Here is a 25,967-nt window from a genome sequence, read left to right on the forward strand (position 1 = left end):
GAGAAAGCCCATGTGCAGCAACGAAGACCCAACGCAGCCAAAAATAAATACATTTATTAAAAAAACAAAAAACTTCTGTTCCTCCTTTCTCCTACCCCTGGCTCCCATCTTAAAGAGACCAGACCTTCAACTTCTGCTTTCCTCAGCAGGACTTACAGCCCCACAAAGAGGTGGGAACATGTGGGAAGGTTTGAGAGAGAACACCGAAAGAGCACTCCAAGGAACACCAGCACTGGACCTGTCCTTCCCACATACGGATTCATTTAAATGTAAATACTTCATTATGATGGATAAAAGTAACGTTTTATTAAAATGGAAATATTTCTTTCTTTCTGGATAAGTAATAGATCAGACCTAGGAGATAACTGAGTTTAGAGGGGTCTATTGGGATCCTATGATGGGAAGGTCTAGGTAGGGGCCACTAGAATCCCTTTTGGTCTACATCTCTTTCCCAAAAGCCTGTGTATATGGCTCCCCTTACATCCAAATCTGAGTCATTATGAGGACCCATTATGGGCCAAGGTGACCATCCCAGAGCAGATACTAGGCAGCCCCAGGAAGCCCTACCAGCCACAGGGGCCCAGGCCACAGGTCCTCCTCTCTGGCACAAAAGCAGGGCAGCCACCCTAAGGTTACAGGGTGACCCTCAGGTGGCTTTACAAAGCTGCTGAGCCCCTAGTGGCCCCTTTTCCTGTTTTCCCCGTAGGCCTTTATCAGGCAGTTTGGATTTCTGGTCCTGGACTGCTGGCATCTCCATCAGCATCTCTCTCTCTCTGGGTTCTATCTGGTTTCTAGTTCCTGGTTCTAGAAGCCATCTCTCCCCGCTTGGTGCCTGCTGCTGTTTTCTCCTCAAGAATGAGAATCACGCCGTCATGGTGACTGGCTTAGCTCTCAGGGGCGGGGGCATCTCCACACCTGAGCTCACCCGGCTGCCTGGTTCTCTCATTCCAGGGCAAACACATTTGCAAATACTTTCTTCCGGGACTGAAAACAAGCTCATGTTGCTTTGACTAGAATCAACGGAAAAGAAGCTTCCCCAAGTTCCGGTCCCCCAAAGATTATCTCCTTCCAAAATTATAAAGTCAAACTCTTGTTCAAATTTACCAGAATTTGTTGAATTTTTCTGGGTAGTGGCGTTTCTGGCTAAGATTCTGCACAGCCCTGGTTTCCTGAGGAAGGTAGGGGAGCCCAAAGCGGGGGGCCTCTGTGCAGGGGACCGCCACTCCCTACCCCTACCAGATGAATTGCTCTCTGCCTCTTCCAGAGAGCAGCATCTATGGATGGTGACCTGAGCCTGGGGATTCCATCGAAAGGAAGATGCAGGAGCCACCGGTAAGGAAATGCGCGTCCTCCCCATGCCCACCCCCCACCCCAGACAGCCGACTGACTAACAAGCGGTGCAAACTCTCCTGTAACAGCTCTCGCAGGCACTTTTCTGTGGTTAGAAAATAAAGTTATATTTTTAAATTATTTTTTAAAGAATGTGACTTTCAGACAAAGCCAAATATTTAATCACAGCACAATGTCTACACATCTTTAAATCCTTTTCCGCATCCGTCTTACCAAAAAAAAACAACAAAAAAAAACAGAAAAACGGGGGCTTCCCTGGTGGCGCAGCGGTTGAGAGTCCGCCTGCCGATGCAGGGGACAGGGGTTCGTGCCCCGGTCCGAGAAGATCCCACATGCCGCGGAGCGGCTGGGCCCGTGAGCCATGGCCGCTGAGCCTGCGCGTCCGGAGCAAAAAAAAAAAAAAAAAGAAAGAAAAGAAAAGAAAAGCGGCGCATGCGTGCTCACTTGTAGCCAGTTCCGCTGGGAAGCCCGTCTGCCCCATTTTGCTGTGAAGCCAAGCGCTGGCCTCCTATCGGAGGCCGCTATGAATTACCCGCTCTGTTAACCAGCCCCTGGGAAGTTTAAGATTGTTTGGAAGGAGTCAAGCTTTGGTTTCACGTCCCTTCTCTGTGACAAAGGAAGTCACAGGCCAGAGCTATTTTCAGCCTCGCCCCTTCATTCCCGAGTATCCTGCTCACCCCGTGAGGGGGCCTTACAGCTCCGCACCGTCCCCGCCGCGCCGGGCCTGTCGCCTCTGCTGCACCAGTTGCTTGTCCAGTTCCCGGAGCTGCTTCAGAAAGCCCCGGTTGGGTAGGACACAGCGGTTCTTGGCCACTTGTTGGATGGCGTCTACCAGGGTCATGTTCCTGTGGATCATCAGGTAGGCCAGGACGAGAGTCGCCGACCGGCTGCGGCCCATGGCACAGTGAACCAGGATCTTATCTGTAGTGGAGTGGGGAGAAGAAACACCCGCGTTGTAGGTGCAGGGTGGCCTGGAGGGTGGGGCATAGGTGTGAGGCTCACGCAGAGCCAGCTCAGATCCTGACTCTCCCACTATTGTGGGACCCTGGGAAGGTTACGGAGTGGCTGGGAGCCCCAGCTTCCCCATTTGTACGATGGGGATACTGTCAGTATCCTCTTCATTAGGGTCGGTGTGAAGGCAATTGGTGCAAAGCAACTTGGTACACTGCTTGGTGCGTATTAAAGGTTCAGTAAGTCACAGATATTATTGTTGCCTCGGTGAGGAGGAGGAGGGATTGAAACTGATGCTTCCTACCTGCCAAAGCACCTCCAAGGGAGAGCCTTACGAGTTTTTTTTAATGCTCACTTTTAATTTACTTACATTTATAATATATTCATATTATTTATTTACTTAATGCTTACTTATTTTGAATAGGGCAGCCACTAGGGTTCAGATTTCAAAAGGTATAAAATGATGGCATTGAAAAGCCTCCCTCGCACCCACCTCCTCAGTTCCCCAAAGCAACAAGTATTACCAGTTTCTTCTTCCGGAGAATTATCTGTGCATATACATAGCCAAAACATATTTTTTCTCTTCTTTTCTTGCCCAAAAGGTAGCAAGCTTTACACACTTTTCTATACCTTGCTTCTTCCATTTAACAATATATCTTGGAGACCTTTGTGTATCAGTCTCTGAAGAGTTCTCTCTTTGTTATTTTTTTCTTGTGGCTGCACAGAGTTCCTCTATATGGATGAACCATAATCCACTTTAAACGGGGTGCGTTCCATCCCGTGCACGGCTGCAGGTGGATTGTGGAGGAATGCAGGCTTTCTGCACCATTTGCCGTGCTGCTGCATTTGACCTCGAATAAGGAGAGAGCACCCACAGTCCCAAAGGGCCCTTTGAGGGGCCGAGACAGAGGGTGCAGTCTGCTTGCCGTGGAGTCTGTGAGCATTCACGTGGCCGCAGGAGCCTGCAGAGCCCTGGCCTTCTCTCTTGCAGTCCTGGGTTCGAGTTCGGTTCTGCTACTGACCACCTGGGTGTGGGGTAACCCACTCAGCCTGTGGCGCCTCGACTTCCTCAATTATCAAAAGGGGCAGCAACCTCAGATCAACTGTGAGCAAAGCCAACTCAGTAAAAATCACATGGTCAGATTTTTAAAAAATTAAAATAGTTTTATTGTGTCATGTGGTAAAACCAGGGGATGAATATTCTTACAGCTTAGGTGACCAAATTGTTGTCTAGATCAGCGGTTCTCTAAGCATGAGCCAAGACCCTGGGGGTTCCCAAGGTACTCTGGGGAGATCTGTGGAGTTAACATTATTTTCAAAATAGTACTATGGCGGTGTTTGTCTCTTTCACTGTTTTGACATTTGCACTGATGGTACAAAGGCAGTGGTGGGAAGAACTGCTGGTGCCTTAGCGTGAATTATGGCAGGGACACTGAACTGTAGTAGTAATCGTTGCATTCACCACCAAGCACTCTTGGGGAAAAAACAAGCCAATTTCCCTTAAGAATATCTTTGATGAAGCAGTAAAAATTAATTTTATCGAATTTCAGCCCTTGGTTACACTTCTTAATATTCTGTGTGATGAAATGGGATGTGTACGTAAAGCACTCTGGCTGCATACCGAAGTATGATTGTTATCTCAAGGAAAAGCTTATGAGAGATTGAGTTGCAAGCTGAATTAGCCACTGTTTCATGAAACACCATTTTTACTTAAAAGAGTAAATGACAGAAAAACCATGGTAATTCAAACTTGGGTATTTGGCAGACTTTTTCTCGAAGGTGAACAAAGTGAGTCTGTCACATCAAAGAAAACAATTGAGAGTATCCGTTGCCAGTGATAAAATGCAAGCTTTCAAGCAAAAATTAGAATTTTGGAAAACTTGTATCTACTGTGAGATTGACAGTTTCACAATACTCTTAAGATTTTTCTGTTAAGATCGGCAGTCATATTAACAAATGTGTCTTCTGACAATGTACGGTGAAAGTGTCAACATTTGGAAGATCTGCATAACTTAGTGAACAAGATTTTCCACATAACCAATGTGAGATATTACAAAATCATGTGTGGGTAAAAAATCCATTCAAAATGCAAGAGAGACCAATGGATTTTCATGTAACCGAGTACGAAGTTTATAGATATGGTTTCAGATTCCACATCACAACTCACCTTTAAGACGCTATCACTTGTCAAGTTTTGGTGTAGTATCAAAGAAGAATATCCACAGTTTTCTGAAAAGGCTGTTAACATATCCCTTCCTTCTCCAGCTATATATCTGAGTAAGCCTGGATTTTCTCCATATACTTCCACCAAGACACCATATCACAACAGACTGAATGCAGAAGCAGATATAAAAACCCACCTGGATTCTCATAAGCCTAACATCAAAGAGATTTGCAAAAATATAAAATAATGCCATGCTTCTCCCTACTTTATTGGAAAATATAATTTTTTTTCATAAAAATATGTTAATATGCAGTGGGTTCACTTTATTAGTTTTAAATAAATATTTTTACAATTTTCAGTTCTTATTTCTAACAGAGTAGATATTGATAGATCTACCCTACATAAATGCTCTTTGAGGCCTTCAGTAATTTTTAGGAGTGTGAAAGGGACCTGAGACCATAAAGTTTGAGAACCGGAAGATCTAGAAGCATCTCCACACCGGACTTCCCTGGTGGTCCAGTGGTTAAGAATCCCCCTGCCAATGCAGGAGACACGGGTTCGAGCCCTGGTCTGGGAAGATCCCACATACCACAGGGCAACTAAGCCGGTGCACCACAACTACTGAGCCCATGCTCTAGAGCCCGTGAGCCACAACTACTGAAGCCCGTGCACCTAGAGCCCATGCTCCGCAACAAGAGAAGCCATCGCAATGAGAAGCCCATGCACCACAACGAAGAGTAGCTCCCTCTCGTCACGACTACACAACTAGAGAAAGCCCTCCACAAGAAAAAAGCTCCCTTCCGCCACTATCATGGCAACAGCTGGGCCGAATGAGAAATCTACCACTATCATGGCAACAGCTGGGCCAAATGAGAAATCACCATGAGAAGCAGCTTTCCATCCTTCAGGCCTCCATTTGGTGGCGCTCTAGAGCTCACAAAGCACCTCAACATGTTTTATCTCATTTCATCCTTAATACAACCATCAAGGTTTCATTATCCTCATCCCTGCTTTACAGATGGGGAAAGAGCCGAGGCGAAATGACTGCTAGAGGTCACCCAGAAAGATGGTGCCATCTCTAGAAACAGTTCAAAGCAACTTGTTATTGAGACCCCACTGTGTGGTGGCTACTTGCTGCTGTGCTCTGGGGACAGAAAAAGTAATGAGATTAGCGTCTCTGGCTGTCCCCAGCACTGCCGCCACTGCCATCCCAGTGGCGGCCCTCTCCTGTGGTTCTGGGATCCCTTTGCTTGGGTCAAGCTGGCTGGGGCACCTTGAGCTGTGTGACCCCAGTGCTGTCCCTGTTCCTGATTCTTATGCCTGAGGCCTGGAAGGATGACCAAGGAGACACTCATGGACATCACTGGGTTTATGGAGGAGATGAGAAGAGCTTGGCAAAGAACACTTCTGAATGGACGTGGCTCCCCGTGTCCCTCTCACCTCCACTCCCCACCTGCCTCATGGGACCAAGCCCAGGACAGCGGTGATGGTCAGCAACCGTGGCAGCATTAGCCGTGCAAGTGGGCCCAATACCAGGCACCAGGATTCTCTTTCCCCACCCACCCCAGCTGGAGAGGCCTGCACACTCTGCCCTATGGTAAGGACCCAGCTGGTGGCCTTTCCACACACACAGTGCTGACACAGAAGGCGCCCATAAAGAACTGTTAATTTTATCACGATTCGTTTCCACGAATCTCCACAGGCTAACCATGCAGGCCTCCAATCCCCATCGCTGAGCTGCAAGAGTGTGACTGCCTTTCCCCCGTGCACCTGGGCCAGAAAGGCCAGAGGGCGAGAAGCAGTGCAGCTTCTTCAGTGCTGGGTGGGGTTTGGGGGCGGCTGGCCCAGCGCATGGACATGACTGTCCTCCTGGACTGGAATGTCTACCTCTGGCGTTCTAATCCCCACAGACTGTTCCAGAGGCTGCCTGGCCCCTTGCCAGCTCTGCTGATAACTAAAGCGTTTCTTCCTCCCTTGGCAAAAAGGGTAATTCTTTCTGTCATGACTAAAGACTTGAAACAGACGAAAGCTGTAGTTCATTAAGTCTTTAGGGAGCCTGAAGTCTGTTAAGCGGGCGGAGGGGGAGGGGAGAGAGATGGGGGAGGGGATGGGGTTCCTCTGCTCCAGCAGAAGCTCCTCCCGGCTGAACTTGGCTTTCACGACAGCAGCACTAATGCCGTCAGTCAGCCGTGTGAGCTTGGTGGGCCTCCTAGGGTAGAGGACCTGTCCCCAGACTCTCAGGGCACTGCTCCCTCTTTGCTCTGTGGCTCTGCTAATCACCACCCTTTGGGACCCAGCGTTGGATGGTGAGAAGCTGCTCTCAGGAGAGTTCGGGAGACATGCAAGGAAGGCTGCATTCAGCCTGTTCACAGCATGGTCCACACCAGAGGAAGCTGAAGGGAGCATTGTCAGGCTTGGCATTTTCTAGGTCAGTGGCTTTCACATTTTTGTGTGACAACCACCTCCCGCCCCCCGCAAATCAAAAAATTCACAGCTAACAAGTACATGGGTTCAGCCTACCCCATATCTTTCAAACACTTTATATGTTCGTTGTAGTCAGTCCTCAGAACAACCTGATGAGGTAGATGAAATTAGTATCCCTGTTCTATCGAGAAGGTAGCTAAAGTGCAGAGAAGCAATGTGTCTGAGTCACACAGCTGGGAGGTGGCAGGACTATGATTCAAGCCCAGGCCACTGAAACCAGAGGACTTAGATGTTAAGGGGGCTTCACAGGTATGTGTGTGTCAGACAAGAGTTTCACAAATATTTGTGCTTTTTTTACATGCAGTGTAGGCTGATGTCGTCTATTCTTTCCTAATCTTTTCAATTTTTTTTTTAAAGAAATCCTAGTCAAAGCCACGAAATTGATTTTACAACCCACTGATAGGCCACAATTTATGTTTGAAAAATGATGGTTTCAATTAAATATTTCTCCTTTGGCCTTCACCAGAAGGTGAATTCCCACAATCTTATGAAGAAAAGCCAAATCCAGAACCTCTACTGTTTACCTAATGGCACGTTTTCACTGGCAACCAGAAGGTGGGCCTCTGTCACTCAAATCAGACGTATAGGCTAAGCCTGTTATCACCAACCACCCCCCCGACTTCCTTGGTTTGTGTGGGATGCCCTTTGTCTCCCACTCACTACCTTGGAACCTGCAGAAGCAGAGTTCCTACTTCTCCCAAAATAGTTCTGCACACATGGAAGTCCTCAGAAAAAGGATGCATGGCATGTTTTAGAACTGCCAGGGGGCAGGCTTGTATGTGCTGCAGTGGGTCAGGATACCCTTAAAATACCCTGAAAATCTGGTCTGATTAAAGCTCAGAAGCGCCGGAGAAACAGCCTCTTGCTCAAACACAGACTTCATTTATTTCTTCAAACCTACCGTATCCATAATAGATTGTAAGATGGCTTCCAAAGCAGCCTGTGGACTGTTTGTTCAAGTAAAAGAAAGAATAAAAGGAGAGTGGTGATACTAAAATCTGATCTTTAGAGCCGCATGGTATCCGCCCTGGGATTTCTTAGAAGATTTCATTAAATTAAAACCACAGTAACTCAGCTCTGAGGATGCTGTGCAAGGAGCGGTGAAGGCAGTCCAAATGGGGCTCCCAAGGCAGTATGTTGTCCATACTTCTTTTTCTGATGAAGAAGGACAAGTTCAGTTGTTTTAGATCCTATAACCAGCTGGAATGTCTCACCTTCCATGATATTGGGTGACCTCTTATACAGCAAAGTCATCAGGTGCTCAAAATAAGGACAAAGGACTCTTCCGTGAGGCCTGAGGGACAGAAGCGATGCCCGTTGGCCCCTGATTAACTCTGTGACCCTCAGCACATCAGCTGGCTTCTCTGGGTCTCTGTTTCCCCAGCTCTCAGGGCAGAACACTGGACTAGATTATCTCTTAAGATCTTTCAAGAGTGTCTGAGGTTGCCTGGTGAGTTCTTTCGGAAGGGTCAGATCAGGGTAGGGCAGACACAGGGGTGGGCCCCATGTGGCTGATTACAGACCACACGTACAGCTCTGCAGCACCACAAGGGATGCTTTTCCAAAAGAGGGAACGAGACTGGCTGTGAGGAGCCGTGGTGGGAAACGCTATACACTAAGCTGAAGCTAACCAAGGAAGAACAGGAAAGACAGAGCGAGGAAAAAGACATGTCTTTGCCTTTTGGCCAGACCGTCCATCAACACCTCTTCCATCAAGAGTATAATAAGGAATATACGAGTGCGTCTGGCTCCTAAAATGCTACAGGGGTGTCCCGTGGTTTTCCAGGGCATGACTAGACCCGTCCTGGCTGCCTACTGCCTGTGCCATACGTGCTGAGCACACGCCATCTCCACGTATGGAGTCTCTGACAATGCTGATGAGCTTTTTATTTTGTTACTCTGACTACTCAGGGCACAGGTTACAAACTGACAGCCACTGGGTTTCTTTTGTTTGGGCTATGCCGCGTTTTAAGAGATTTTCAATTTGTTGCCAACACTTAAAGTTTGAACAATTTTACATTAAAATCCAGATTGGAGACTTTTCCTGAGAAGTCAGATCTACCACATTGGCACTGATTCTCACAAGACAATCATTGGTTGGGACTGAGTAGCAGCTGTCCCCTTTGGAGGGGATATGGGGCTCTCAGCTCAGCCACAATCACCCTCTCCCCTCACCCTACGGCCACATGCAGCCAGCGTCATCCATTTATGGCCTCTGCCTGGTCCTGAAGGGTTGGGGTTTGAGCCCTCAGCTTGAGGAAGTCTTTAGATATGCAAGTACAAAGGGCACAGAGTAGGGAGTCTGGCCTCCCACTGGCAACAGGGTCCTGTCCTGCTCCCCATCCCTAGCCAGCTGGGCTAGGCCCACATTCCCTGCATGTCCTCTGACCTGTGGATATGCTTTTCCCTCTTGACCCTTTCTTGGCTAGGTGCTTTCGACCACCCGGTCTACCTGTCACGATCCACACCAGCCTGACATCTCCACATCGATGCTCTGAGATCTGCCCAGGCCTAAACGTACGACCACAAAGCCCATTCTTTCCTAATCCGGCAGTGGGGGCAGACTCTAAAATGGCACGCCAGGACCCCGGCAGGCTGTCCTGTGCGTGTATCATACCACTGTAGTTCAAAGTTGGAATGTCTTTTTTTCCTTTTTTTTTTTTACCCCCTCTGGGGGTTGGAAACTTTATTATGATGATGTGCACGTGCTGGTGTGGTTATGTGCTTCGTGGTGCGAGACCTCTCTTTATCAAACACATCTGACAGCCTGCTGTGCACCAGGTTCTAGGCTAAGTGCTTTTTGTGGCTTACTGCTGATCCTCATTATAACCTTTCAAGGTAAATATTTTCATCACCGGATGGAGAAATCAAGGCTTAGAAATCACATTGTTGTGCAGCATGAATTTGAATGCAGCCTTGTCTTCTCCAAAGCCTTCCAGGCCCCTTGCATTAAGGGGATGGTTGAAGATATAGTAACGGCAAGTTGAGCATATTAAACAGAATCGGAAGGATCGTGTGGTGGTAGCTTTTTGTTTTTTCATGTCAAATATGTTTTCAGTTTAACTTCAAATACTGTGAGGCGAATTTCACCTTATGGTGATGAGTCAGAGTCCAGTTGCTTTTTTGATCCTGCTTGGAAACCCAGAATGTGCCTAACTCAAAAGATGGTCCATAAATAGACTCATAAAAAGGATGACTTTGAAATGAGGTATCCCCTAAGACAAGAACTTCAGCTCTGTGGGTTTTTTTTTTTTCCTTCCCTCTGTCATAGCCTTCTGAGCCAAAATAAAGACAAACTCTGGGACTGTCCAGCAGACGTGGCCTAGGCCCAGCTGCAGGTTGCAGTTCCTGAAACAGGCCAGTTGGTCAGCCACTGAGCCTTGTAATCCCAACCACTTGTGGTAAGAAAGGCCTTTAGTAACTGTATACCCTGAATTATGTGATGGCCCCATAAAAGGGTGTGACACGTGGGGCTGAAGTCAGAGCACAGATCAGGGAGTTGAAGTCCCTCTGGCCTCTGTTGAATGTCACTGAGATACATCCTGCAGCAGTCACGGCATATTGGCTCAGCCAGATGCATACCCACACTGTGCCCTTCTCTCCAGCATAGCCTCGTAGACTTTACCTGGATTAGGGCCGCTAAAACTGCATTTTGGGTACGAGGACTAGCACTGTGATTTAAAAGGCGGTTAATTAACTTTGGGAAACTTGGACATCATGAGTGTAAAACTCAGATTCTCAAATATAGTTTGCCACTTAGAAAGAATAGGTTGTTAGCTTTCTACAGGAGGGTTCACTAGACTGATTATGACTAGGGTGGGAGGATGAGGGAGGCAGGTATGAACTTGGTTGGCTGGCAGGAGAATCTGAAGTCTCCCCTAGATTCCCACTCAGGTCAGCTCCCTGAGGGTTTTCGAGCATCGAGGCCCTTGGCTATTAGTCTGGCCTGGACCCAGGCACAATTAGCACCTTGGCAGCATCCCACCTTTGAGGGCTCCCAACCACCCCTGGCGTTCAAAAGATGGATGCTGTGCTGTGCCTTAGGGAAGACAGATTCAGGCCAAAGGCCTCTCCTCTGAGCCCTCCTGATTCTGATTTCCCATAGCGGCAACCAAGGGCCAAACCTCAGCAGCAGCAAGCTCAGTGGTGTTCATAGCCTCCAGGGGAGCAGACATTTCCAGCAACCCTGGCAGGGCGGGATTTGCAAGGGGAGCTTACTTAAAGTGTGCAGATGCCTCTTCCCACCAGGTTGAGGGGCGGGGCCTCAGGCTGGGGGTGGGGCCTCGGGCTGGGGTGGGGCCTTGAGGTGGCCAAGGGCTGGGGGCGGGGCCGTGAGCGGGCCGAAGGTCTCTTACTGTGATCGTAGCGGAGCGCAGCATCAATGAAAGCGGCCGCTGGGTAGAAGAAGACGCTGAGGTCGAAGGTGGGCAGGTCATCGGCCTCGACGCCATGGTACTCGATGGCCATGTCGCGGTAGTAGTCGGGCCCGGTGTCTACGTTCCAGCGGCCGTGGGCCGCGTTCAGCACGTGCGTGAAGCCTGCTTTCTGCAGCCTGTAGCGGTCCAGCGCTGTCGCCCTGGGTGCGAGGGAAAGAGGCTGGTCGGCCACGCGGAGCCTTGTCCTGTATCTGGGGGAAAGTCGGGTGCAGCCCATGGGTTTCTGCTCTCGATTCCGGCTTCCAAAATAAGGCCTAGCCGTTGAAATGAAGGACTTCCCTAGTCCAAGCCCTGCTCTTACTGATCCTTTGGCCACTGTACCCTATTCTTTTGTCCATTCATTATTTCATTCACCAAATGTAGAAGAGCTTGGTGCTGGAGACTCCAGTGGTCCGCGGGAGTGGACTGTCAGCTGCCAGATCCCCTCTAGGGCCATCAGAATAACCTGTTCATCAGGCAAAGCTGAATGTAAGGGAGAGGGCCACCTTCATAGAGCCTCGGGGAGACCCTTTAAAGTGGGCCCCTCCTCTGAACCCTCTGGGTGTTTACAGTGTTTGGAGGTTGGGACTCGAATGAATGGTTTAAGATGGGTCATTCAGGGAATTCCCTGACGGTCCAGTAGTTAGGACACCACCCTTGCACTGCAGGGGGCATGGGTTCGATCCCTGTCGATCCCTGTGCGGAGGAACTAAGATCCCGCAAGCCAGTGTGTTGTGCCCTCCCCGCAAAAAAACAAAAACAAAAACTTGAAAAAAAAAAAAAAAGATGGGTCATTCAGTGTGACGGTTTGATTGGGATCTGGCAAAATTCTTTTCTTTTTTTTGCGGTACGTGGGCCTCTCACTGCTGTGGCCTCTCCCGTTGCGGAGCACAGGCTCCGGACGCGCAGGCTCAGCAGCCACGGCTCACGGGCCCAGCCGCTCCACGGCATGTGGGATCTTCCCGGACCGGGGCACAAACCTGTGTCCCCTGCATCGGCAGGCGGACTCTCAACCACTGCGCCACCAGGGAAGCCCTCTGGCAAAATTCTTAATCTTGGATGTTCAAGAGATCGGTGAACACAGTGCAAAACCTTTGCTTTGATAAGTGAATCATTGTCTACTTGGGCAAAGCACTGTTCTGAAGAGGAGAACTGTTTGAGAAGTCTGTTACTGGAATTGATTTTAGGAAGTTCTTGAAGCCAAGAATTTCCAGGAACAAAGAGTAAAAGTCATGTTAAAGTAGGTGGCCTTGGAACATGGGGCAAAGGAAGCAGGAGTTATTTCAGCCTAGAAGGGCCAGGGGATACTTTATTGGAGAGAGGGCTTTGAGCCTGCCTTACTACAAGTGTCAACACTTGGTGATGGAGGGGAAGAGGGAGGCAAGGACACGCCCAAGCCAAAGAAATAGCACAACCTAAGGGATGGAGGCTGGAGATAATGAAGGCCTTCCAGGAAATGTTTATTATTTCCTGTAACCAATCATTTATCCCCAATTTAATGATTTAGAATCTATTGTGTGCTGAGCACTGTCCTGGGTACTGATGATGCAGCAATAAGCAGGTTAGTCAAGATCCCTCGGGAAGCTTAGATTCTGATGGGGAAAGCAAATAAGTGGATAAATAATTTCAGATAGCAGTAAGAGCTGTGTAGAGTGACCATGGTCCTGTTTTTGGTAAGGTAGTCAGGGAAGGCCCCTGCAGGGAGGTGGCATTTAAGCTAAGACTGAGGGGTGATAAGGGCCTAGGCAGGGGAAGAGTTGGAGGGAAAGTGTTTCATCCAGGCAGAGGCAACAGCAAATGCTAAGAACAGAAGGGAGACTAGTGTGCAAGGGTGGTAGTGGTACAAGGGGAAGCTGAAAAGGGGAGCTGGTTCACGGTGGGCCCTGTAGACCATAGGGAAGAGTTTGGATTTTACTTTAAGTAGTGTGGTATGCCACATGCCACAGAGGAGTTTAAGGAAGGGCTGAGCATTGTTTACTTTTTTAAAGATCAGTCTGGCTGATGCATGGAGATGGGTTGGAGAGGAACAAAAAATAGAAGAGGGAGCTCTGTTGGAGGCTGTCATGGTTATACAGCCAAGAGAGGAAGGTGGCTGGACTAAGTCACAGCAGACTTGCTGATGGATTGGGAATGGGGGCAGGGAGGAGGGGACTGGTGTGGCCAGAGCATAGCATATGAGAGGAGAGATGAGAAAGGTCTGAAGAGGGAGTGTGGGATTTGGCCATGGAGTGCTTGGATGTCAGGATCTGCATTTGGGGGTCAAGGAGAGCTTTTGATGGTGTTTGAGGAGGGTGATCCCATCTGAGCTTCGAGATGACATCTCCCTCAACAACACAAAGCCCAGTTCTACAGCTCAGGGAAGAGGTGACAAGGGTCTGGAATTATAACAGAGGCTAAAAGTGGCAATGCGCTCCAACTGAGGACTCATCTCAAGGCCACTGGTAAAAGGACATGGGCAGAAGTGAGCATATTGGATGCCAACGTGGATCAACACCCTGGGCGGGGAGGCTCCATGCAGTAGAAACACAAGCCATGGTCCCTCGGCCAAGGGGCCCTCGTGTATCGCTGGTTCCCTGGGGCTTTTTATTGGTCATGAGAGGAACCACAGTGGAGTCCAGTGTTTGGGAGAGGGAGACCTGAACACAGGCCTTGAGCTTTTAGAAACGTGCAAACAGCCCATGGGAACTGAGGTGTGGGGAGATGGGGAGTTCCACCAAGCCCCGCAGCTGGCTTTTAGGGCTGCCATCCTGACTACGAAACCCATTCTGCTTTCAAGTTTTCCTCAGAAAGGTCTGTTTTTCATTTTTCTCCTCATCCCAAAGTATGTATACAACAAACATTATGCTTTGGGGACATAGATCTGCGCTCAATTAAAGCCTCCACTAATGCAGTCCATCTTGCTGAGTAGCAATCAACCTTACTTTGAGGTTGAGCTCAGTGGAAAAATTAAAATTAACTGTCCTTGACAGGAAGTTCCTACCCACCATAAAGACTGGTCTCGCTGGGTTCCGCAGCTGGGTTTCAACATAATCAAATGGCAGTAACAGTTTGCGCTTTACTGCTTTGAGGGTCAAGGATCAGGGTAGATATGCAACAAGACTCATTGCATGACACCTCTACATTCACCGCGCCGCCCCACCAGAGCTGGTTTTGACTGTGTCTGAGGGAGAGAAAGGGGCTCATGCGGAGGATTAGACCTGGTGGGTGTCCTGAAGCCCATTGCAGGTTTTCAGGCTCTGTGGCTACCTGGGCCCGGAAGGGGAGGTAGTGTCCTCACACACCCCTCTGGATTTCCCCCAGCTTGGTTTACTTAGAGTCCAGTTGAGGGCTCTGGGTGGTATCCACGGCAGGATGGGGATTTGCAAATACACAGAGTGACTCTCAGTAGACAGTGGCTGTTTTGGAGGCAGATCCCCAGTTGGCCCAGACACCTAGCTCATCTATCACTGGGAGTGGGGTGGGGTCGGAGGGTGCTGCCTGGTGCTGCGTTGTTTAATTTTCTTAACTTTCAGGGCCACCTGCTCAGATATGTGGGAAAGACTAAGAAATGTGCCTCTGCTGAAGGAGAAAAGCTCAGAAGGAAAACAGGGTTAAGAAGTTACTTCTAGGATTTAGGTGATTCAGGAGCCTAAACAACAGTTTCTGGTTGTTTAAGAAAAATCTTAGGTGTAAGTAATCTATTGAGGACACGGGGGTGGGAGAGGGTAAGCTGGGACGATGTGAGAGAGTGGCATGGACATATATACACTACCAAATGTAAAATAGTTAGCTAGTGGGAAGCAGCCTCATAGCACAGGGAGATCAGCTTGGTGCTTTGTGACCACCTAGAGGAGTGGGATAGGGAGGATGGGAGGGAGACACAAGAGGGAGGGGATATGGGGATATAAGTATACATATAGCTGATTCACTTTGTGATACAGCAGAAACTAACACAACAATGTAAAGCAATTACACTCCAATAAAGATATTAAAAAAATAAAAATAATATGTCATCTAATTACAGAAATAACACATGTTCTATGCAGAATGTGGAAAACATATTCCCTCCCACACACACACAAAAACACCTGTATTTCTACTCCCTAGAGATAAAGACTATTTGCCTTTTGATATAAGATCTTTCAGTTGTAAGCAGAAACTAACACACCAATGTAAAGCAATTATACTCCAATAAAGATATTTTAAAAAAAAGATCTTCCAGTTGTTTTTCCATGAATAGATTTGTATATTTTATATAAAGGTTGGGATGGGGGTTACAATACTATATATACACTTTCCAAAACTTTGCATGGTGATATATTGTAAACTTTTTTATTGGAAGCATTTTTTTAAGTTTATTTTATTTATTTATTTTTGGCTGCATTGGGTCTTCGTTGCTGCACGCGGGCTTTCTCTAGTTGGCGGCGGGCAGAGACTTCTTTTGTTGCGGAGTACGGGCTCTAGGCGCACAGCCTTCAGTAGTTGTGGCTCATGGGCTGTAGAGCGCAGGCTCAGGAGCTGTGGCGCACAGGCTTAGTTTCTCCACAGCATGTGAGATCTTCCCGGATCAGGGCTCGAACCCATGACCCCTGCATTGGCAGGTGGATTCTTAACCACTGCGCCACCAGGGAAGTCCCTGTAAACATCTTGTTAGGTCAACATACAGCCTTCAATAGCTGCATACTATTCCATTCCATAGGTAAATCTCAATTTTACCTCACCAAGCCCCTAGCTCTGGACATTTGTGTTCTCTCTCTCTCGTCTGTCTCTCTCCTGGAGACAGAGTGATGGGTGTTACAATAAGAAACACTGTAAACAAACAACTTGCTGTGTTTCTTTGGGCACATCTCTGTGTCCTTAGGAGAGAATTTTTTGAAGTGGAATTGCTGGGTCAACGGATATAAGCATTTTAAACACAGTTGATACTCGTTACTAAATTATCTTCCAGAAAGTTTGCTCAAATTAACATTCCGATTTTTGTTCATTGCTAATTTCATAGACCAAAAAAATGTCTCATTTTCATTCATTTATTTTAGCAATGAAGCTGAACATTTTCTCCCACGTTTGTTGGACTTGTACGGTTTTACTTTTGAAGAACGTTATCACATCCCTGTTTTTGACCCAGATCTCTTTAGCTCTTCTCCCTGCCCGTGACCCTCTGGCCTCGCTCTGGATTCTGAATCTGGGTTGGAGGGCCAAGGAAGGGACTTTCTTCCTCAGAGACCTTCCCTCCCTTCCTCCTTCTCCGGCCTGGCCCAGCCTCCTTTCAGCCCCTCGGAGTTCCTCCAGGAAACTTGCTTTAACCAGCATACCCTCCACGTTGAGGAGTGTCAAGTAAGAGCAGTCTCCCTGGGCAGAGCTCTTGGCATTCCAGTTTTTCGGACCCCTTGGGGGCCCTCCTGATTCCTAGCCTACATACCTCAGCCCCTGCCCGGAAGTCCGTTTCCCACAGATGTGTGCTCTCACAGAGAGGAGGAGGGACATGCAAGTACGCATCTGTACAAGCCATCCACCCGCTGCCTTGCAGTGGGGAACCAGCTGCTTCCGTGTTGCCAAGATTCTGCACTGGGCATTGACAAAAGTCCACTAAAGCTTGGGCAGTTCTCCGTACCCTCACGTCTGTGAGGACCCACTGAGTTCCCGCACCTAATCATGGACTCCTGTTCGCCCACGGCCCACATCCTGTAATCTGGCACCTTATTTATTCTGATGCGTGTGACACTTGTGGTGGCACATCAGTTCGTGGGCATGACCCTGATGGTGACCTTCTCCTTCTCTGGAGTCTTGACCACACCTACTCCTTGCAAGTGAATTTTAAAACAACAGGCACATTTCTAGCTTTTGATCTCCCTCAATTCACGTGATATGAATGCAAAATTCACTAGCTGTCTGTTTTTTTGCCTGTTCTTGTTACTTGCTGATGATGAAGCTGTTTGGCTGTGAGGCTCTGCAGAAAACACAGGGCTCACAGGCGTAGTTTGTAAGCTTAAACTGCTGCATGAACCAAAACAATGACCCTCTGGGACCCTCAGTTTTATTTGTTAAATAGAACCAATTACATTGGCAGTACTTTCCTTACAAGATTCTTGTAAAGTTGAGTGATGCGATATTCAAGTTTCTTTAAAAGGTTAAAAGATAAATTCTGGGGTGAGGGGCAAACAATAGGAAGATGCGTGACAAAATGTTATCAGTGGTTATCTCTGGGTAACGGAATTATAGGGAATTTTAATATTCTTTTTGTCTGTGCTTTGTAAATTTTCAGTAATGAACATAACATATATGCACTTAGTGGGTAAATATATACCAAGATTTTTATTGATGTTCTATCCTTAGTTCTCAGCAGAGACTGTTGCAAAGACATAAGGTGGTCTCGGTGTTTTTAACTCCTTAGAAATCTCTCCATCATCTTCCCCACCCCCCTAGGCTCTAGACCTCCAAGGATGGAGGCTAAGAGGGGAAAGACAATGCATGGGAAGCCTGGTTTCAAGAAATGGTGTTGTATTAATCACTAGACTAGGCATTTGGCTAACCATGAAAGGAAATGGTTGACATCGCTGGGTGAAAAGCTGTCATCCAGCATGAGAAGGCCCAGCCGGACCAGGGCCACCGCATCTCACCCTGGGCACCTTGCCCATGACTGGTGCCCAGTTGTACCTTAGTCGCCTTCGGTACCTGGAGGCTCAGAGTCCAGGTTTTCTAGTTCTTTCAGGTGACATTCAGCATGTTAAATTGTCAACCTTGGCTGTGTTTTTGCTGCCCACCCTGGAGAAGCAGGTCAAGTTTTAGCTGTACTTGGTGCCTCAAGGCTGAATTAGTTCTTTCTTTTTTGGGGGGAGAGATTGCAGCTGTCCAGGTGCACCAGTGAGAGGTCCTCTCTTGAGCTGAGGACCATCTCAGCCATTGATTTGCCTTCACCTCACTCTCCAGCCTCTACGGCTACAGGCCAGCCCCAGAGCTGCCACTGGCTTCAGAGGCTGTCGGTCTGGTTGGGAGCAGAAAAGCAGAAAGGGTGAGCTGGAGAGGCCCCTGGCAAGTGAGCTCAGGCTGGGTAGAGCTGGCCCAGGCATTTGAAGAGTCAGGCTTTATAGGGAGGGGCTGCTGGCTGTCGATGACCCCAAAAGCCAGACCTTGGAGGCGACTGTAGTTATAATAAAAATAGGGCTCCCACCATTCAAGCAGAAGGAGAGCAGCTTCGCAGAGCCTTGGTGTTGGCTTATAGGGCTGCCTCTAACATGAGAGGGAAGAGAGATTTCTCAGTTATGCTGTTGCAACCAAGTCTTACTATGGGGAGCCTGTCCTGCCTGGGACTTTACAATCTCTTTGATGGTAGCCAGGATATTTCCCCTCCTGCTGACTACTGGGGAGAAACAAGACAGAAAGAAAAAAGAATTTGCTCAGAAAATGGAAGATGTGAATGAGATTAAAGTGAGACTATTTAAATTACAGAAATTTAGTGCTTTCAAGCATCCTCAAGCACTTCTGAAGCACCCATTTAGGGACTGCTGATTGATAAGAGGTGATGAATTATTCTTATCTCATCATCAATGCCGGTCCCTGGCTCTCTGGAGGGCAACCCTTGTTTAATCTAATTTGAATCTAATTTGTATGACTTAAAAGTAATAAAACAAGTGCGTGCTTGAGCCTAATAAAGCCTAATTTATTTAATAAGACATTTCTTAAAGAATTTTACTTTAGAGCTGGAAGGGACATTGGAAATCATCCCTTTATTTTACAAATAAAGAAACTGAGTCCCAGAACAATAAGATGTTTTGCCAAAGGCCACACGGAATGGCCACCCACACCGGAGGCTGGAACTCTCTGCCCCGACTCCTGCTGGAGGGCTTTCGCTCTACACCACACTGTCCCCAAGGTTCCCACTTGCAGATTCAGACCCCCTACCAAGTTGTGGGAAATGGGTGGGAGAGGGTGGCCGTGCCTTGAGCCCTTGAGCGAGGAAGACTTCCCCACGAGGCCACCAAAAGGTAGCTGCCTGGCCTGCACTGACCCCCGCCGCTGACCCAGCACATTTCACACCAGCCACATCCCTCTCCCGTCGGTGGCCTCTTCTCTCCAGGCTGTGGTGATGGTGGAGTGGGTGGGAGGATGGGGGGGACATCTCTGCTCTCCTCAGGCTGGTAAGCAACAGACACTTGGAGTCACCAGGCATCCCATTTGGTGGTCCCCTTGGGATAAGCTGAGATTGAGAAAATGCTTTAGACCTTCTGAAACCCACAGGCGTGTAGGGCTTTGATGTGGTACTGCCCCTCAGGCCTTAGGCCACCCGGGTCCCTGGAAGGCCGGGACAGCATCTATGCAGGGAGTAGGCTGGAGAAGGCCCATTAAGAGGGAATTCCTTCCTTCCAACCTGGACTTGGGTTCATGATAGCATCTCCTGGGAGAAATTTGACCAGGGGTGTTTTCTGTCCCAAGGCTGCCCTTAGCAGAGGGACGCTGAGTGGCAAAGTGTAATGACTGTTCTTTACCTCCGTCTCACACTGTGAGTTGGATTTCCAGAAGCTGCCTGATCTCTAATAGTTCACACACAGTGGGTGTGCCAGGAACTGTGCTGAGAATCAGATGTATTAACCCATTGAATCCACATCTTCTAGGTGAAGAAATTGAAGCTCAGAAAGCTTGAGTGACTTGTCCAAGGCCACATGGCAACCAGTAATTTGACCCAGATGTTGTGGCTCCAGAGAAGATGCCCAGCCATTCTGTGCTTGAGGAGAGAGGAGTGGGGAAAGAGTGAGCTGCTTCTTGGGGGTCAGTCTGGTGCCCAGCAGGTCCCAGGCATCGTTGGTCTAGACTTCAGGAGCAGCCGGTGGCTCTGGCTGCCTCAAGGCACCCATTCTCATTCCTGGATCCTAACCACCTTAACTTTCAGATCCTTGGCTTTTAAGAATCTTAGGCGCTTTTAGGGAACGGAAAAACTGAACCTAAATGCAAATATCAAATTAAAACTGAGGCTTCGTGCATGAGGAGCCAGCTATGAGCATTTCACTGCTCTGGGCAATACCTACAAAGAGACGGAGAGACACGGGCAGCTGTGCCTGCTTTCAGCCAGGCTGTACCCTTGGTGTGGTTGCATTGATGGTGGAATTAACTTCTTTCTCAGTAAGCATCTGTGAGTCTCATTAACCTTGTTAAGTGGGTGTCAAGGAGGGACCCTGAGCAGAGAGGGGGACAAGGTCAGGTGGGTGCTGACCTTGGTCCTCTTCTGGGCTGTGCACACAGGTCACACACACTGACTGTGGAGCCTGCCTAGACTGCGTTTGTGTTTGTTTGGGGGCTCAGTTAGGCAGAGCTGGATTGAATCAAAAGGGCAGTGACATTCCCTTGCTTGAAGGAAGCAAACTTATGGTCAGATGTCAAGGAAGTAAGCATATCTTATTGTGTCAAACTCTATTGTCTGTCACTCTATTACACTAGGCCATTTGTATCCTGCTCAGACACTCAGTGGCTTCCTGAATAAAGTCCCTTCGCCCTGACCTACCTTCCCAGGTTTCTTTCTCACTAAGTAGCAATAATAACAACATTTGCATTTACCTGTTACTTCATAATTTACAAAATGCTTTCACATTCCATTATTTCTTTGAATCCTCTCAGTAACCATCTTTAGAGGCCCAGAAAGGTGAAAGGACCTACCCAAAGCCTCTGCACCTGGAGACGACTGTGGCTGTGGTACCTTGTGTGTTACCGTTTGGAATGTTTGCTGCCCATCCGGAGGGCTGTGTTACACTTTCCTGCCCCATTGTCATGAGGCTTTGGCATGGACTTGCTTTGGCCAGTGAAATGTGAGCATCAGTGTCTTGTGTCACTTCCGAGTCAGTCTGTGGTTTGCCATGTCTCTCTTTTCTCTCTGCCGGGAGCCTGACAATATCCCAGAGAGGGGCTGAGTCCTGAGTCCTGGAGTCGAGTGGAGAGACCATGGACATGTCACATGAGGGAGAAGTAAACCACTGTTCTGGTAGGCCAACAAGATGTCGGGGATACCTGTCATCACAGCACAGCTAAGTCTAAGCTGATCACACAGTAGTCAAACTTAGCTTAATCTCAGACCCTCTGGAAGCACATGCTCTACTGCATTCATCCCCAATGTTCCAGATGAATCACCCTGTTTGTTCGCACCTCCTTGCCTTTTCTCACCCTGTCCCCTCTGCCTAGAATTCTGTTGAAATCCTATCCATCTTCCAAAGCCAAGCTTAGAACTCACCACTCCTGTGATGCTTTCTCAGATCCATAATACCAAGCACTTACTGAGCATTTACTACGTGGCAGCTACTACTCTAGCACTTCACTTGTTTTAATTCATTTAATCTTCACCTGTGAGATAAGCCTTGTTACTGTTTCCATAGAAGAGGAAGAGAGGTAAAATAACTTGTCCAAAATCACACACTGGTAAATGGCAGAGCCAAGACTCAACCCCATGCTCCTTCCAACCCACTACCTATTTCTCTTTCTATTCCCTGTTACATGTCTACACATCTCTTCTCCTCAACTGGAAAACAGCTTCTTTATCTGACTGACCACATTTTCTTGATCCTGCTTTGAGAATATATACTGCCACTGCCTGGTGGTGTACCCTTGGGCTGGTCACTTAATTTCTCTGAACCTCAGTTTCCTCTTTGTATCCCCCAAAGCTCCTAGCAAGGTGCCCCGTAAATACTGACTGACTAAATGGATGAACTCCATGAGCCTTGGTTTGCTCATTTTTTTAAATGGGAGAGATAATGGTACCTCCTTCATAGAGTTGTTGGGGGGTTTCAGTGATGCCTAGCACAGGGCACGGCACATGGTAAGAATCCAATATAATTTGGCTATTGTTACTATTATAAGCTGTAGGAAAGGTAAATGTAGTATGTAATATACAGAGAGAAAAAACTTACTTCTCACCATGGGGATTGGGAAAGCTAACTTCATGGCAGAAGTGACTTGAGTGGACTTTGAAGAATGCATAGAATCTGGACATGGAGATGAGGTGAAGGGAAGGGCATTTTAGGCAAAGGGAACAGCACAGAGAAAGACACAGAGACAGTGTAAATCTTTAAATCTTAATCCTCCTTCCCCTATTTATACCATTTGTAGGGTCAGATTTCAGGAAATAATCCTAAATATTAAAAATAAGTTTATGCATAAAGATGTCCACTGCAGCATTATTTATAAAAGTGAGAAGGTGAAAGTGACTGATATGTCCAATAGTAGGGAAAGTGGTTAAATAAATGATCTTCTATCCATCTGATATAATACATATATAATTATACCTACTATTATATTATAATGAAATATATGAGAAGTATATAATAAGGGAAAAGTTTATGAATGATGCTATGTGGAAAAGAGACAAGATAAAGTGAATAATCAATATTGTCACAACTATATAAAAAATTTAAAACCAAATGTATCATGTAGAAAGTGTAGGAGGAAATGTACTGCAGTCTTAGTAGGCGTGGCTTGGCGTGATGGACTTGGGTGATTGTTCTGAGATATTTAAAAGTTTTCTTCCTTACACTAATCACTATTTTATTATTATAGCTAAACTTTTTGAGTGCTTACTCTGTACTAGGCACTGCACTAATATTTGACATATATTATCTCAATCCATACAGACCTATGAGGAATGTTCTCTTGTTAACCTGTTACAAATAGGGAAGCTAAGAGGTCTATATTTATACAATGAGTTTACATTACTTTTAAAATAGGAAAACAATATAGTTACTACGTTTATGTAATATTTTATTATTAAAACATAAGAGATTCAGATTTCTCCCCCCCTTTTTTGCTACTTCAAACAATGATAAACATTGTTGTACATGTTTCCTTGTGTATTGGTACTCTTATTTCTGTAAGTCACATTTCTGAAAGCGATATTTGAGGTCAAAGTGTATGCATGCCTTTTTTGTTTTGAACTAATTTTAGACTTACAGAAAAGTTGCAAAAATAGTACAGAGATTATTTGGCAATAAAAAAGAATAAAACACTGATACACACTACAGCTTGGATGAACCTTGAAAACAGTATGCTAAGTGTAAGAAGCCAGTCACAATAGGCCATTTATTATTATTCCATTTATATGAAATGTCCAGGATAGGTAAATACATAGAAACAGAGCAGATTGTTGGCTGCCTAAGGCTGGGGGAATATGGGGAATTGAGAGTTATTACTTAATGGGTTCAGGGTTTCCTTTTGAGGTGATGAAAATGCTTTGAAATTAGCTGGTGGTTGTACAACTCTGTGAATATAATAAAACCGCTGAATTGTACACTCTAAAAGGGTGAATTTTGTGGAATGCAAGTTATATCTCAATAAAGCTATTTTTTAAAAAGTAAACAATAGAGTCCCTAATTAGGGAAACCCACGTTCCCCAATGTTCACAACTGAGAAATGATTGGATAAATTATGGTACAGCTATACTAAGGAATATTGAAAGTACAGAAGAGTATAACTCTTTTTTTCTGCTAAAAATTATTTAAAAGAAATAAAAATCCTTTCAATATATGCATATATTTCCTTATGTTTGCAATAACATACATAAAGTGAGCTTAATGCTGGTTACTCAGGGCAGAGTTAAGAGAGGACAAAGGGAGATTATGCAGTTTGTTTTTATAACCCTCTATTTAGTTTAATTTAGTGTAAAAGGGCATATAATTTTTGTAACTTTTTCCATTTAAAAATATTAAGGAAAAAAAAGAAAAGGGGTTCTGCCCCTGGAGTTCCCATGAGTAGACAGTTATCTCTAGGTTTGTTTGTTTTTTTTGCGGTAGCGGGCCTCTCACCGTTGTGGCCTCTCCCATTGCGGAGCACAGGCTCCGGACGCGCAGGCTCAGCGGCCATGGCTCACGGGCCCAGCCGCTCCGCGGCATGTGGGATCTTCCCGGACCGGGGCACGAACCCGTTTCCCCTGCATCGGCAGGCGGACTCTCAACCGCTGTGCCACCAGGGAAGCCCTGTCTCTAGGTTTTTAAGCAGCAAGGTGTTTATTAAAAATCACACATGCAGTGGTCCTGCACCATCTCAGAGAGGTGAACCATGAGCTGGAATCTGAGGGATGGAGGAAGGAGCAGGAGTGCTAGTCAGGATGAAAGCTTCTGGGTTAGGCAAAACTGCATTTGAATCCCAGCTCTCAGCCACTTACTGAGCTGTGGACCTTGGGCTAGTTACTTAACTGCTCTGTGCCTCAGTTTCCTTGTCTTTAAAATGGGAGTAATTAGATGACCTCTCATTGGGCTGTAGTGAAAATAAAGTGAGGTCATGCATGCAAGATGCTTAGCACAGTGCCTGGCACATAGTATTCAATAAAGGATAAGTATAATTACTATTATTATTTACAGTAGGCACTTCCTAATTGTTTGAAGAGTGGGGAAAGGTGACTATAAAAATCTAGAGGAGGGGACAGTGACCTCAACTTTGCTAGGTCTGCTGTGCTTCCTGACACATATGATGATGTGCTCTTATGCCACCCACCTGAAAACTGACTTTATTCTTGCTGGTCTTAGCCCCATCTAAAATAAAAGACTACATTTCCCAGCTTCCCTTGCAGCTAAGGGCAGGGGAAGTCTTGGGTGGGACTTCCTTTCGGGAAGATGTCCTTTTCCTCTTCCTTGCCTTCAGCCTTCCAGTGGTCCTACAGTTGACGGCAGGAGCCCTGCTAGCAGTGTCAGACCTTGAAGCAACCCTGAAGGAAGAAACTGCACCCTGGGGATGGTGGAGCCCAAGCCTGGGAGCCTGGGAGCCTGAGCCCTTGGTGACCCTGGAGTCACTATGCCATCCCCAGCTCGCCTTCCTCTGCACTTCTTTTATGTGAGAGAGAAACCAATCTCTATCTTGCTTAAGCCCCTTTTCTGAGTTTTCTGTGATAGGAAAATAAACCCAGCCCTAGCTAATAGAGTTCTCTCAGAACCAACCTAAAAAGCAAGAGCTCATGGCAGGGATGTGGTGAGGGCTGTGCCCTGGGGAGGGCTGGCTACCAAAGGTGAGGCTGGGCCTCGCCACTTACTCATCGCCGATGTAGAGCTTGGGCCAGACCTCGTTGACGTGCGTGTACTGGGGACTGCCCTTCCAGAAGAGACGCTCCAGCTCGAAGGCTCCGGGGGTACAGTAATCCTCAGCCTCCCCCTCCTCCTCCACCTTCGGCAGCAGCTTCTTGGCAGATGGGTAAGCATTCTTGAGGCTTGTCTTCGGTTCTCTTGATGTCATTTTGGAGCCAGGGGATTTTCTTTCCTTTCTGCAGCTGGTCATGAAAGAGGGTCAGGATTGAGGTTAGCAGGGACAGAGGTAGGGAATGGGCTTTACAAAAAAGAGGAGGGTATAAGCTGATCTGAAGATTTGGCAGGCATTTCCCCAGCCTGTTATGCTCCTGCTTCCTCTTCCCAGGCCACAGAGGTCAATAGGGAAGGCCATGATAGCAGTTAAACAACACTTCCCCGAGATTCCAGTCTCCTGCAAAGCAAGCATGCTGGGCACCCTCTGACGTGGGCATTTGCTGCAGACACAAACAGGCTTCATGTCTAAGAAATCCCTGCAGGCTGCCTGTCCTTTGCCATCTTTCTTTTAGATTTAACCCCTTTTTTGGTGCCTGTTCTTTCCTTTATGTGACTGGAGTCTGCTGGCTCAGGCCATTTTGAACC

The 25,967-nt window shown here is 47.2% G+C and overlaps 1 protein-coding gene across 1 annotated transcript; it reads right to left on the reverse strand.

Annotated features, from left to right (window-relative positions):
* Positions 1–646: 646 nt before the first annotated feature.
* Positions 647–25,578, reverse strand: DUSP29 (dual specificity phosphatase 29; the record flags this gene model as incomplete). Its single annotated transcript, XM_082642929.1, has 4 exons — positions 647–848; positions 2,046–2,271; positions 11,305–11,525; positions 25,337–25,578. 4 exons carry the CDS (start codon positions 25,576–25,578, stop codon positions 647–649), a joined length of 891 nt encoding a protein of 296 aa, XP_082499055.1.
* Positions 25,579–25,967: the final 389 nt, after the last annotated feature.

The sequence above is a fragment of the Mesoplodon mirus genome (genome assembly GCF_964341445.2).
Source record: "Mesoplodon mirus genome assembly, chromosome: 2".
NCBI classification, from domain to species: domain Eukaryota; kingdom Metazoa; phylum Chordata; class Mammalia; order Artiodactyla; family Ziphiidae; genus Mesoplodon; species Mesoplodon mirus.